General features: G+C 31.6%; 1 protein-coding gene across 1 annotated transcript; it reads right to left on the minus strand.

Annotated features, from left to right (window-relative positions):
- Positions 1 to 243: 243 nt before the first annotated feature.
- LOC139498203 (uncharacterized) lies at positions 244 to 11,760 on the minus strand (the record flags this gene model as incomplete). The annotated part of the gene is given in 4 exon segments (XM_071286558.1): positions 244 to 813; positions 1,568 to 1,783; positions 9,914 to 10,007; positions 11,376 to 11,760. Coding segments are annotated over 4 exon segments (849 nt in total). The 3' UTR covers positions 244 to 598.
- Positions 11,761 to 16,333: the final 4,573 nt, after the last annotated feature.

The following is a 16,333-nucleotide window of genomic DNA, read 5'->3' on the forward strand; positions in this document are numbered from 1 at the left end:
AAGACCAAAATATCAATCAGTAAACATCCAACTTCCAACGGATTTAGTCATGATAGTGTGGAGGCGTCATTAACATGACCTTGTGAAATGCCAAAGTAAAGGATCGACAGATTGTGGTACAGTTAAAGTGCATATGTGTATAACAAAACTTTCAGTATATTTTTATTTACTGATAACAACATCAATATTTATACCAATAAACACAATAATCAAAGATCTAATCACAATGTTGAATTGGTAACCTTTTAAAATAAGTTCAAATAAGGATTAATAACCCGTCTTGATATAAATTTCCGGGCTTTTAAACTGTTACTAGTGTTACACAGACAATTTGATTGTTAAACAAGTGTAACTCTGTTTGACATCCTGCGAAAGCGATAGTTAAATGTGTATTTGAAGAATTTTAAGTCTTCTGTTAGACTAAAAGATGACAATATTGTAAATAAAACAGAACTTCACTATTTTACAGTCAAAATATAAATGTATTTTTGTTCATTCATCTGAATGTTAATTTAAATAGAATAGTCGTTTTTGTTCCCCACCTTTATTAGAACTTATGAGGCACTTCAAAAATGTTATAAACCGTTTTGTCCGTATATCAACATACAGGATAAGCCATGACATTAACCTCTGACACGTGTAACATTTCTGGACCTTTAGTGATGGTCAGTTTGATATAACGACCATCTGTATACCGACTGCGCTGGAATACCAGATGTTCATTACCTGCAGCAGGTCCTGTGTAATGGGCAAATATCGACATATCATCAAGGTGGATCCCAACAGCTATGTCAAGATCATGAAGTCTGTAGGCTATGTAAAAATAATGACGAATATATTTGTGAATGCATAATACTCAAGTCGGCTGAATATAAAAAGAAAAAACTTCAACTCCGTGCAAAACATGACGCGAAAGTAAAACTTGCGTTATCAGGTTCATTCCGGTTTTTTTTTAAATATTAACACAGCTATGTCAAACGAAAACGAGAGGAAACATTATAAGGGGTGTAAACTAACTGCTTAAAGTAACCGTTTATAAATCTAATGCATTCTGGATAATATTTATAAAAGCTTACAGCTTTCATTTGATAATGTCTTTATCAATAGAACTTTAATCAATGTTGGGATGTTATACCTTTAGTAAAGTATATTAATAGTGTGATATACATTCTTGTATTTTGTATTTTTTTTTATGACCAATATCGATGTAATTTTCAAAAAAGCTAATATTATTCATCTTATTAAGGTGCATAGGTTCAATATACATGCAATGATAAGAAAGCATATACATTTGTATATGAAAATCTAAAGCAAAGATAATCATTTTTGTGACAAAACGTAATTAAAACAGTTATCTTTAATATTTTGCCTATCCAAATGCAATCAAAGAAACGTCGAGATTTTTAAAAAAGCTGTTTAGTTTAAAAAAAACCCACTGGTCACGTATAGTTACAGGCAAATATTATGTTCTCATGAATCTAGTATACTAATATGTGAACCATCTCGCGTATAAATTTAAATTTTTCAGTCTATCTAAAATTATATTCAGATTATATAACAATCATACCAGCGTGGAACCTATTGATCACTTCAATTCTCATGATATTGTAGATCTGTCCTAGATCTACCCACCAATATGGAGCCTGGTCCTGTTCCGTATGATGAGAAGTATTTGTTAATCCATCAACAGCGAGTCCTGCATGATCATTAAGATATGTTGAGCTTTGTTTGCACATCTTTCCAAGCGCCACATTTTGAATTTCTTCGTCTGGTGTTTTACAATCTAGAAGAAGAAAAAAAATACTGTAGTGCTATTTCATGTCATAAATTTTAAAATCTTATTTTAGTCAATTTTATTGACATGCATTTTTATTCGATTTTAAGAAGTTAGAATTTAAAAATCTTATAAAAAAACTCTTTGACCGGACTATGTTTATTTTACTATAATGGTTCTAATGGGACCGGTTACTGCCAAACATTGTATTTCATTGAATACATTGCTCAAGTTAAATTAAAGTGTTCCAATACTTTAAAAAATCAAAAACTGGAATTTTCGTCCATATGAAATAATTTTATAATGACGAAAAATGATAAAAATCTTGCTTTTTTATCACGTAATTTTTCCAGATTCCAGCCTTTATTTTCACTGACATAAGCTCACGTATCCCATACCTTGTTAATACAGCTGTTTCTTAAACCACGCCTCTTTTGGGGTGATATATAATATTCATAGATAATTTTTATTTGTTGATATACTGGTTTCCAGATATAATCTCTATGTTTCATCTCATAGAAACATTACTTGGGACTGAAACCAGTATAACAACATACTACTGCGGTTAAGGTAGCACAATACAAAGATTTTATAACTCCAACTCCCAAGTTTTAAAATGCTGTAACGTTCTTAATAATGCTTGAAAATTTATAAAAGTGGTAGTTATGGATAGCTAACAGATTACTCTTTCAAATAAATGCAATGTTAGTATTATGCAACAATTATGTAACCAATTATAATGTTAACTGTGTCAAAAATATTTTCCCCCAAATTTCCACTTTCAATTGAAATTAGCTTCTGCATAGGTATTCCTAGAGAGTTGATTTTATTATATGTTGTTCCTATGGCTATTATCTACAAAAGGGTGTCTCAGATTTCAGATAGAATGTATAGAACAAATTTTACATCTAATTAAACATTATCTTCTTTTACGTGATTAGGATGTTCACACTAATTAGAGATTTATGAGAGAATGGAATACCATAGGGACAATTTGAGAAACCCTTTTGAAGCCCAAGATATTTTGATTAATATTTCGTTAAAATTTTCTGTATAGTTAAAGAGCTGATAGAGCTAAATTCATTCAAGTGAACTGACCGAGATTTTGCAACTAATTACATAATAATTGATTACATAATGATTGCATAATAAAAATATTGCATTCATTTTAAAGATTATTTTTTTATCTATCTATATATACCTCTTTTATTATTTTTTATACATTCATAAAAAAAGTTACAGCATTTTTAAGGTTAGTGATTGGAAGTAAAAAAAATTTTTGTATTGTGCTACCTTAAATCTGAATTCTGAAGTAGGCAAAAAGTAAAAGTAGGGGTAGTAAATTGTTTTAGTATAAGTTTAAACTCTAACAAGTTCAGGGCATATAAATGTTGAAAATTTGCCGCAAAGCCCTATATATTGATCTTTGAATAAAATAGTAGTGCATATCAACTTTCAATTCTAGGATATGATTTTTCACGAAACTTCATAGTAAAGGTGTCACAGTTTTAGACGCAAAGGGAGTTCCTATGGGAAATTGCATTGTCTGAATTTACAGAAATGCAACCTAAAATACGTACGATTTTAGTCATTTTTCATGGTTCTGATTATGACAAATATTTTTCAATATAATTTGCAGATGAACGCCTCATTATACCTTTTTCTGTCTTTTTTTTATAGTTTATTTATCTTTTTATTATATGGGGAAATTATTTGAAAAATATTTTTCTGATAATTTCAGAAATATCGAAACTAGAATTTGTCTGAATCTGTCTCTTTATGAGATAAAACTATCGCTTCCATTTAAAATATCAAAAAAAAAGCATTTTTCATTTATTAAAAAAATTATTGATAAAGCAATCTTTATAAATGTTGTTTTTCAGAATTAAGGTGTGCTCGATTAGGGATTGTTCTGTATTTAAAATTTGTTCAACGGGAATGCTATCGAAGTCCAAATAAAAAAGAAATTTCCAGGCATTTTTTTTTACATCCATTGAAAGAAATTAACTTATATTTTTTTCTCCATTTTATTGATAAACAGTTAAAAGGGGGTTACCGTATTCATTTTACTGAATAAATCATTAACAAAAATGTGAAAGGTAAGTTACATTGAACAACATAATATCTTAATATAACAATATTTCGTTGCTAGATAAGAAATCCAGGATTTCGAAAAAAGGAGCGTTGGTGGTAGATATAGGCAACTTTAAAAGTGGGACAAAAGATAGAAGTATAAATAGCATGTAGGGCCATATATAAGCATCCGTTGCATATGTGTTTTACATATGTATATATTTAGGACGAAATGATGAATATGAACCAGACTTTGTAGTTTACCACATAAAGACATGTTATCCTACCCGGACAAATGAATTTGAACCTAACACAAACAAACTTTTATAGCTGACTATGCGGTATGAGCTTTGCTCATTGTTGAAGGCCGTACCGTGACTTATAGTTGTTAATGTCTTTGTCATTTTGGTCTTTTGAGGATAGTTGTCTCATTGGCAATCATACCACATCTTCTTTTTATATTTGCTCTAACTCCTAAATAGTGTGTGCTTGGCAGAGAGACACACTCTTTTTGATTTTAAACGGACCCTGGTAGAGCCCACGATTTCTTGCACTCGAGCAGAGATGTAGCTTTGCTTTACACGATGGGTCAACCGCCTTACAAAATATTTGACCATTAAAAAAAGAGATAAAGAGAAATATTGACATGTACGTAATGGTATAAAGTATACTGAGTGACAACTATTCAAAATGATGACGGCTTTACTCTATACTCACTCATTTCTCATTATCATTGTCTTGGAAACTTTCTTTTATAATATAAACAAGGTAGATGGAAATATCTGTTTTCAGTAAAAGACACAATATAACTCGCAAAAAAAAAAACTGATTCAAACAAGAGGTCGTGACACTTTGCATTCCTACATTTTATGTAGTAATCTTCTACCTTCAGTTGGTTAATATTAGTAAGACGGCATAGTTCTCCCTGTTATTATCGTCCATACATTTTGACAAAATCTAAACGTATAAAGTTAAAGACAAAGTTTGAATTTAACCTTAAACCAGTAGTTTCATTGAAACATATTGATTAAATACGCATTAGAAATATTATTTCATTGTAAAATTCCCAAAAAATTGTTTTTTATAAACTGGATCTGTTTGCCATTGTATGATCTATGAAATATCTGATCACCTTTTTAAATGTAAGAAGATGTGGTATGAGTGCCAATGAGACAACTCCCCATCCAAGTCAAAGTTTTATAAATGTAAACAAGTATAGGTCAAAGTACGGTCTTCAACACGGCGCCATGACTAACACTAAACAGCAAGCTATAAAGGACCCAAACATTACTAGTGTAAAACCATTCAAAGGTGAAAACCAACGGTCTAATCTATATAAAAAACGAGAAACACTTATGAACCTGATCAACAAACTGCTGAACATCAGAATCCTGACTTAGGGCTGGTGCCAACAATTACAGCGGGTTAAAACGTTTTAATGGTACCATACCTTTCCCTAATCTGAAACAAAAGTCAAACATCACAACATAGAAAGACATACTATAAAATATCAATAGAAATGGCTTAACTCAATACCTATTTTCCTATTAATAATTTCAATTATCATTCCACTACCTATTCGCTCGGACTTCTTTTGACCAAGGTGAGGCTTTGCCTGTCAAGATTCAAATCATTTGCCGATTGATTGATAGTTGGATGCTTAACATCCAGTGCCAAATATTATCATCACATTTAACGTGAAGAGAGCGTGGCATTCTCTCGACAAGAGGCATCATATTTAACGTCCCTACTCTTGAAGACGGTACTGCGTACTTGAACATCCCCAACCAAGCAAGCGGACTCCCTTCTTTAAACTGCCGATCGGAACAAGACCAATAGTGACCACATTGTTCTCCCCCGAATCACGTTGAAGAGGTTACTGTCGAGGCAAGCGCATGACCAAAAAAACAGTAATGAAGATGGAAGATTCATATACATGTACGTGTATTAATCAATATTTGCAACAAGAAGACAAGACACCGTGCTCTTTCACATGATTATATTTCAATGTTCAGTGAACCACTTATTCCGGATCTAACTCCACTTTGGCATACAATTTTGAACGTTTTATATCTTGAATAGAACGGAAGAATTGACGGATGCACAGACCAGTAAATATAATAACCCTTGCCATCGTAAGTTGGTAATTAAACTTAAATCATCCTCCTTGACAAAACTTCAATAAAATATCCCGTACATGTCCGTGTTTAGACGTATTGTATAAGTTAAACGCCAACTATTTTAGAAAAACTATTTAGAGCAATAACGTTAAATTACTTATACGTTTGTATGGGCTATTCCTAGAATCCATGCATCATTATAATTACAGGCTAGATATAAAACAAAATAACTGATTCATCTTTTTTCTTGAAGATACGTCTTCATAGATTGCATTTGATAAAATTCTATGGAAAGATGACAAGGTACTATCAGTGTTCTGAATTCTTACCTTTGATAAGAGTATCAATATATAGAAGTATGCTAAAAAAGACGAAGCAAGTCGTGTACACCTTTTATATTCCGGGGTGTTTGAAACTCTTGTTATGATCTTGTCACTTTTAAATAAAACATGAGAATTTGATCTCGCTTCAGATTCCTTTTTTTTATTTTTTATAGACGTTAATTTAGATTTAGGAACTTTGAAGAATTCGTCGTTTGAGAGATAAATATATGAATTGACGAAGTAATGATCAGTTCACTTGATTACCGGTAACTGAATAATTTATTCCTGTTATAGGTTATTATCAATGATATCATCCGAAACTTAATAACAAATAAAATTGAGAATGGAAATGGGGAATGTGTCAAAGAGACAACAACCCGACCAACTAAAAAACAACAACAGCAGAGGGTCACCAACAGGTCTTCAATGTAGCGAGAAATTCCCGCACCCGGAGGCGTCCTTCAGCTGGCCCCTAAACAAATATATACTAGTCCAGTGATAATGAACGCCATACTAATTTCCAAATTGTACACAAGAAACTAAAATTAAAATAATACAAGACTAACAAAGGCCAGAGGCTCCTGACTTGGGACAGGCGCAAAAATGCGGCGGGGTTAAACATGTTTGTGAGATCTCAACCCTCCCCCTATACCTCTAACCAATGTAGTAAAGTAAACGAAAGTATGCAAAGAACTATAATAGTAGTCTGTGCTTATTTTTAAATATCATCTATTCCAACAAATTATATGTATTCAACGAGCCAAATATTCATGCAGCCTATTCTCCCATTCTTCATGCTTCAATGCAGTAGACCGAGATACGTTCAGGTAGGTTGGTTATGCCGAGTAATGATATTTTTTTGGAAATCTCTTCTAAAACGCCATATGCCGGACTTTAACGTACAATTACTTACATTTAACAGACATATTGGATACCCCGAACAAGGAAATGCGTGAAATCGAAAATTTGTAAATGTGTTTAAAGTATCAAGATATCAAGAATGCCCTGCAGCCGACCAGATCCGCCACTGTGCATTTAGACTGAGTTAAATAGAAAAATACAACGACCTAAACAAAACATATTTTTGTGTATTCACATGCACCTAGCTATACACTTAGAGAGCTTCACAGATTTATCTGAGGGAACTTTCTTACTTGCCTCTAACAGATTCGTTGCTGGGAGATCTTTATTATACTTATGTTGTTCGATAAGGCAACAGCAGTCAATGCATCCTTCGAAAGCATAACCACAAATATCAAACAGAGAAACCCGTATCCAAGAAAACTTGCCGATAGCGGAACTAAATGGAAATGTATAATTAATACATTACCATGCATTAAAGGCTTTTTGGAAAGCCTTGTTTGACTTACGAAATAGTAAACTAAAACTACACTTGGAAAATCGTATCTTAGTACTTGGAACGTGGACAAAACAATTGTAATTGAAATCGACGGAGACTTGACAAACGTCTAATAACTTTCTTTACTTCTGACATTTACAATACTGCACAGTTATGCAACGCACGTGTTCTATAGCAGCCGACTTGAAATTAGGACAAAACATAGAGAATATTTCAGCTGAATATTTGCTCATTAATTTGAATATAAATCTACAACATTAACTAAGCAAGATCTTAAATTCAAAATGAAACACAAATTGCTGACGTCTCTTCAGAAATTCAAATGTTCATCGGGGAAAAACACCAAACAATACAAATAGGAGTCATATATTGCACATGTACACAATGATTTAAATTGTACAATGGGGAACTTTGCAGTAGCGCAGGGTTAAAATTAATTAAACCGGGAGTACAAGTGGTCCTATCTTTAATTCGATGCTCTTATGAAAAATTGAAAAGTCATTTATTTTTCTGATTAACAATTGAAGTGAGGTTTTAAGGATTGATTAAGAGACTTACTATGTTTTTATCAGATTTATTACGCAATTTATGAGAAACACTATTAGTGTCAGCAAAAACAATTTTACATTGAATATGAATATGAGTTCAATATCATTTTATGAGGCCCAAGATCGTTGAAAATTAACTTTACATCTTTTAGCTGCTCGATCCTTCTTTTGTGGCGCCGCGTCATTGTGATGTATGATAATGTTATCAATGAATAGACAGTTGTAATCGCAGACGTTTTTGTATCTGTCAAACCTAAGTCAAGAATAAAACATCGCAACCAATCACATTACCCGCTGTGTTCGTACTGGTCCGTATTGGTCCGAACGTTCTGATGGTTCGACAGGACAAGTACTGTAAATTAAGAAATTATTGCGATGTTTTTATTAACGCTAATTATGCGAATGGGTGAGTATCACAATAATAGGAACTTGCATTCTGATTACTGTAACATACACCCTTATGCAGATTTTTTCGAAATCACAAAAGGGGCAATAACTATTTTTGAATAATCGCGATAACAAGTGCAAGCAATAATTTCTTAATTTACAGTATCTCATTGCTATACATGCATCAATTGTCAAGGAGGGTTTGCAAGTCATGTACAACGGGAACGTTTTGTCTCGAGCATCAATGATATTTATCGAAATGCGCATTTGGTGCAGTAGAAGTCGTATCTTTTAATGTCAAATCTCAGTACTGGGTAGATACCTTTGCTGATTAGTTCCAGACGTCATCATCAATTCAGTGGCCATTGTTATTATACTGGCAGGAAAATATAAATGTAATCGTTAAGGATGTACTTATGTGAGGTTTTGGAAATTGTGTCAGATGTTCGGACTCCTTTTTTTTGCCTACGATACCAAGTAAAATGTTTGCCCCATAACACCCATTTGTCTTTTCATATAAGTCTTAATAGCTCTTAAAAGATCAATTGCCAAAATTAAAGCAGATTCTTTTTCTTTTGATTTGAGACTTAAATAATACCAATGCAAATATAAGGTGAAAGTCCGAGTCAGCCTTTTCCCGCCATATTTTAAAATTCGATTATCTCGGAAAGAAGCTCTATGACCTATCAATATTTTTAGCTTATTTTGTTCCTTAACTAATGCTCTTCCGACATATAGTATCATTTTTTTATATTCTTGATTGTTAATTCACCTTAGTCCATCTTTAAGAAATACGGTATTAGAAACTGAGGAAATCAAAAATTCCGAAACACCGTTCTCTTATCCGTTTTGTGTTTTGTCTCGAGCCTCACTGTTAAGACATTATTTTTGGAATAACGCATTTCGTTTGGAATTATCCGTACCGCCAAACATTTTTATTTCGGCAAGACACATACTATCTTCTCAAACAATCCTAGCTAAACAAAAACTACATTTGTAAAGAACAGAAATCATGTCTGTTATGAATACAGTGTGATTCAAATCTTAATAACTATCGCCCAACCCCTTCAGACAACCTTCTATAGTTGTTTTGTATCGGATTTTCCCCCCTTTTTTTAACGCTTATTTAGTCTAATGTTGGAAACACTTTGACTCTAGTGTCAAAACACTGCTCTTTTCTCATAATCTTTCACCATTCAATTACAATGTAGTTTAATTTCATATTTAATCCTTTTAGTAATTGGCACTAATATCCACCGCCATACAGACAATGACAGATGTTGATGAACTTATCATACTACTGTCCTTATACACGATATTTTACTTACCGTCCAATATACAGACGACTTTTTCATTCTTAAGGCTTTCACACACTTCACCATCGTTGCATGGATTTCCAACACATGGGTCAAAATGTGGATCCTGGAAAAAAATTGTTTATCTTACTGTTACAAATTTTATAATAACATCATTTATTTATCATCATATTACCCTACAATATACCATATATTTAACTGGTAACCAATGAACTGTTAAATAAGAATTAGAGAGTTTAAACTTGAATATATTCTTCTCCAACACTTCCGACGGAGCTTGTCTCGATCCATCAGATTGATATAACCCTGACACAATGGTTAATACATAATACTGATATAGTTTGTCGGAACAACGAAATGGTCTCTGGACATAAGCTTTGGTTCGTTTCTTACTATGTCATCTTTATAACTGGTGACTTCATTTGTTGGTTCCAATTTTGCTTGACAAGGCAAAAAATATGACTATGATAATCATTAATGAATAGTCACAGATACATGTGTTCGAAGTACGTGAGTGTGAAACCCTTTACTCACTGTAGAGCCCTTGTTGAATAATAAAGAAGTATATACCATTACAATAGAGGGCACATTTGCCCTGTTTTTTCAAATCCGAAGTGACGGTTTGTGTACTATCAAACTTCCGGGAACCATTACGCTCTAATATGCAATTAAAGGTATATTGATTTTTCACCACATGTCAAGATAAGGTATAGTCTTGACATGAAAAGGCTGCCACTTTATTTGAACTTAAGACACAGAAGCCATTCATGCTTGAAATTGCAGAATTTAGAAAGTAATTGGGCTATGAATTAGTGGTTTTAAACCTTAAGACGAGTGATAGTAGGCTGGATCAGGGAAACTTCTGCCATTCTTTTTTAAATACGGTACCAAAGAGTACTTTATTTTTTTTATTTTTATTTCAAGCATGAGTTAAGAGATATCCAACCGCATAATTACTGTTTAATTACTTGTTTATTCCATATTATCCATAAGACCAGTATAGGAGGAAAGCACGTTAGTGGGAATCGAAATATAATATTGGCACCAAAATGTTCTTAAAGTAGAATAAAAAAGATTACATTAAATATTACCGTCGTTTGAAGTATTTTGTGTTGATGGCATATCTTCGGTGAGATAATGTTGATTTTTCTAAATGTTTTTACATTCGGAACGATAAAAGTCATGATACATTGTTGAAAACTCTACGGTGAAATCAACATACATGTATCTATATGTTTGTTCTATTTGGGTTGTTCTCTGGATGACGTAAAACTGATTTCTCCTTTTATTTATATTACCAGTGTAGCACGATTTTATTATACGAAAACATATTTATTTAAATGTTATCAAATTACTTTATATATACCCGTTGAATTTAAAATTTGATAACCAAAAATCATTACTCGGGAATATAGGTTTTTTTTGTGTGTCTAGCATTTATTTATGCATGCCCTTATTCGAATTTTAAACTCACCCCTCTGTAATGATGAACCTCAACGTAGACATAGCCACTTTCATTTTGAAGATCGCCTTCCGAAACATACATTGGTTTCAAATTATTAATTTCACATCTAAGAGAAGCTCTGTTATAATTGTAAGAATGGCATCGTGTTCGCCGGATACATTTTTGGAAGCATGCCCTCGGTGATATGTTTTCAAATGTACGATAAGCAAATCCACGCAACTTTACATTTCGCTTATCTGGATTTATCCGGAAAGTTCCTGATGTACATTGCTCAGCAGAGATTTGCAGGATTTTACTAAGTAACAGCAGTCCTTGGTAAATATTAACATGCATTTTCTACAATCACGATTCTAGTGGAGTCCTCTCAAGTCGTCGTCAACTATTAAAACCGTACCTGACCATGCATACATGTATATATTTCAAGTGATGGTCTGTGATATAAAACCATTACTTGCAAGTCACGTTGCCATATGCAGTTAAAATCATAATTAAACCTTTTGTGTTTTAGTGCAACAATATCCAAAAGAATAAATAATTCACACAAAACGAAATATGTATACAACAAATATCAATACTCTATGACGTCAAATGACACAATTGAATGAGTTTGCTGTCCATCATTTGTTTGTTTTGCTTAAAATCATACATACACAACAACTTACTTCATTTATTTGCGAAAGAAAATTACAAAATTAATGCGGTTCCAACACAAACAATGAGCTTTACGTTTGATTTCGTCGTGTTGTTCAAGTCGGTTATAAGTCTAATTCGATAGGTCGTGAAGAGAGAAAGTGACAATTGGAACATATCCGTCGTTATCGTTGAAAAGTATATTCCGAATGATTAAGATAGTGTGAGGTATATAAAAGAACGCAATTTATCAAAATAAAAGATTTATATCAGTATATGTTTAAATCATGTAAATGATCATACACGTTAAAACAAAAATTGGAGAATTCTTATTTTATACAATTGATGTGTTTTCCCTTAGTCCTATATATTAATGTCTTTTCTGTATTAAACAGATAAAATGACCAATTTTTGCAAACAACAATTATATTAGACGAAATCCAAGGTTAAAATATGTTGCACATGCAACATGTCCAATGTTTTTGTCAATCTTTTATGAAACACAGACAAATATTTTTTTCATGCTAGAGCGTAATGTCTGAAACAAAATTTAGATATATTTTTTGTTTTTTTGTATTAGTATTATACTGGTAGATGGACTTGCGGCTAAATTAAGACATTGTTATTCGGTTGTTGCGGTTTATTATTGTATATTATATACGTTAAACTTGTTTTCGATTATTGTTTTGAAATAAATCAGGCAGTTAGTTTTCTTGTTTGAATTGTTTAACATTTGTCTTTTTAGGGCCTTTTAATGCTTGCTACATGCGTACATTGATTTTTGCTCACTGTTGAAAGCCGTACGGTGACGTTTAGTTGTTTACTTCTATGTCATTAGGTCCCCAAGTGGCGCGTTATCTCATTGGCAATCTTACCACCACATCTTATTTTGATAATATAAGCTATTTAGCAGAACACATTAACAAAAATAAAGTTATTTTTCATGATTAATTGTAAGCCTTCATGGATTGTTATAAGTATTGAACATATTGGAAATAGGCTAATCTTCAAGATCCTGAAAAGAGATCAATTGGACAATTTTTTTTTATGATAAACAGACTGTCACTTTTTACAGTGAATATAACACTAACAGCAGGAGAGAAGCAGGGTTCTATGAAATCTTTCACGATTATGTTTTTTAAGCACTTTGGGAAAAAAAACAAAAAAAAAAACATGTCAAGTAATAATCTAAAAACATAATTAACGCAATATCAGAGTATTACATAGCTTAGGCGTTCCAAAGACAAGGAATATGCTTACTAATGCACTGAACTAAATAACGTAAGCAGTAAACAATTAAACACAACTCGGTGAAAGTATTTAATCATGTTAAAAGATTCAAACATCGTTATTGCCTAGTCGATTTAAAAGCCTTTGTAAAACGTTTATTACTATTGCATCATACTAAGCTTTTGTTAAAAACAGCTCGTCAAAAGGTTTTGTAATAGTCAGATACATCATGATAGCAAATCAATTTACGTTTATTAATATTTGAACACATATGTAAACAACATATTAATGCATCATGTGCTTGTGAATTACCTTGTTCAAAAACAATAGAATAGAAATCTAAAATACAATATCATCTGAATATATGATTATGTCGTATCCATATGTATGATCTGGACATTATTTTGAAATAAGAAACGTTATATCTATTTGTATAATTCAAAATTAGTTCTGCTTTGCTGTAAAACAGTAGCTATAGTGATTAACAAGATTTTGTGAGGTAGACGAAATTGACCTTAAAACGATCGTATTGACTTTCGATGTCCAATAATTGGCAGATCGGACATAATTATTTTAACTTTATTTAATTACTTTTTTAGTTTGGAATTAATTGTAAGTAAATTAAATATATTTCAATGAGACTTAACTTGAAATGCTTTTTTTTTGTTAAACAATAATTTTACCTGGCGTATCCGTGCATAAAATAAATATTGGAATTTCTCTTCGAAAAATGACTTGTTTAATGGAATAAAACGTCTTATTTGTAAACTTTTTCATTTTTCTCCGAAAAAGGCTTTTAAAAAATAATTTATCTACTGTGTATTCGGAAAATTTTGTGATACTAGAAGAAGTGGCTATTCTTACCTTTCATATCTTTACTTTCATTGATAAAACATAATAAAGACTCGTCCAGTGTCCAACTTGAAGGTAATTTAATTAAGTTACTGTATACATTCATGCACGTTCTGATTTAATTAAGAAATAATTGATGCCAGCTATACTTTATTTTAGTTTTAACATGGGTAGGCATTATATTCGTGATTATTTTTGCCAGAGCGATAGCGAGGGCTAAAATAACACGAATATAATGCCTACCTAAATTTTTTTTTTATAGGAGAATGGGTTCGATTCCCTGCTAGGGTCAATCTATGTTATCATAAATATGAAATAATTTTGTCATTTCAGTACAACAGTTATAATTAACCTATACTTTATTTTATATTTTATCGTCAGATCATATGTTTCAAAGAAATTATTATATACATGCCTTTTAACAGGATAGATGAAACGTGTTTTTCAGAGAGAGGGGTTTTGAAGTTAGAACAGCCAACATGAACGTTGTGGTATCTAGGTCAAATATGTCAATTTCGAAACACATTGTTGTCATTGTAAAAGTATTATGTGTATCATTTTAGTGTTTGAAAGTGTCCTAAGTTAATGAAATACATGAAATGCGTATACCAATTTGATAAAACTCATTTTTCTGCCGTAGTCAATATACGCATGTGTAAACTAATTTTATTGGATAATAAAGTATGCTTTCTTTACAAAGCCAAAGAAGCACGTCATATTAGAATCAATAGTCATGTATGAAAAGCATAAACAGTTTGAAGATAAACTAATAATAACCTAATCCAATCAAATTGCGTAAGATTCTGTAATTACATTTTGCCGCGTTTCAACAAATAGCGGGAAAACAATTGTATTAACAGTGCGTATGAATTTTCTAGTTGTAAGGGTTATCGGCAATATGAATATATTGATTTGTTTTATTATAGCCGATGTATTGAGGGAAAAAAGGTTAAGATAATACTTACTTTCTAGCTGTCCGGGTTATCGGCAATATACATATATTGTTTTTGTTTTATTATAGCCTATGTATTGAGGGGAAAACAGGTTAAGATAATACTTACTTTCTAGCTGTCTGGGTTATCGGCAATATGAATATATTGTTTTTGTCTTATTATAGCCTATGCATTGAGGGGGAAAAAGGTTAAGATAATACTTACTTTCTAGCTGTCTGGGTTATCGGCAATATGAATATATTGTTTTGTTTTATTATAGCCTATCACTGCATGAAATGATACGTTTACAAAATTTATTCATAAATTAAATTTCTAGTTTTGAATTTCAGGTCTGATTTATGAAGAATTATTTTAGTAGTTTATGAAAGTTTAATAATTTTTTAAATTTCTTATTTTCTTAAGTTTAATTCCGATTTATGGGTTATTAAAACTTGTTATTTATTTGAAAAATAATAGCAGTTTAAATTTGTTATTTAAAAGGTTTAAATCTAGTTTATCACCGTTAAATTTTTCGTTTAAATATACGTTTATTTTTTATCAAAACTACTAATATCAGACGATTTAACTGAAATTTAATTTAGATTAAATAACAAGTTTATACTGATCAATTTTTGTTCGGTAAATTTGAAATTTAATGCCAGTTTTGGTATACGTTTATTTTTTATCGAAACTACTAATATCAGACGATTTAACTGAAATTTTAATTTAGATTAAATAACAAGTTTATACGGATCAATTTTTGTTCGGTAAATTTGAAATTTAATGCCAGTTTTGGTAACGTGTTTTACATTGTTTTATCGGGGCCATTTATAGCTGACTATGCGGTATGGCTTTGCTCATTGCTGAAGGCCGAAACGGTGACCTATAGTTGTTAATGTCTGTGTCATTTTGGTCTTTTATGGATAGTTGTCTCATTGGCAATCATACCACATCTTCTTTTTTATATTATGTTTCTTGTTTAATTTCAATGATGAAGTAACTCTTCTTCTTAAGGGTCAACAAGGCTTCACTACTGTCATATGAATACATGTTGTACAAAAATAAAATGGAGCGAAAAACGTTATTAAGAAAACAAGACGACTTTACGATCGGGCTTATTATAATTGTTCAAAAGGAAGAAGAAGAAAAAAGAAACTTTCGTTGAAAAAATATTTACAACTTACGTAAATCAATATTTAAATCTTGAAAATCCCCCAAACCTTTAGAGATTTTCAAGTAAGTAAAGGTCTTCGTCAGATTTCCATGGACGTTCTGTTTATCTTTTATCCCAGTAACAGAAAATACAAAACACAACAAATAACA

The sequence above is a fragment of the Mytilus edulis genome, chromosome 12, assembly GCF_963676685.1.
Source record: "Mytilus edulis chromosome 12, xbMytEdul2.2, whole genome shotgun sequence".
Classification (NCBI taxonomy): Eukaryota; Metazoa; Mollusca; class Bivalvia; order Mytilida; family Mytilidae; genus Mytilus; species Mytilus edulis.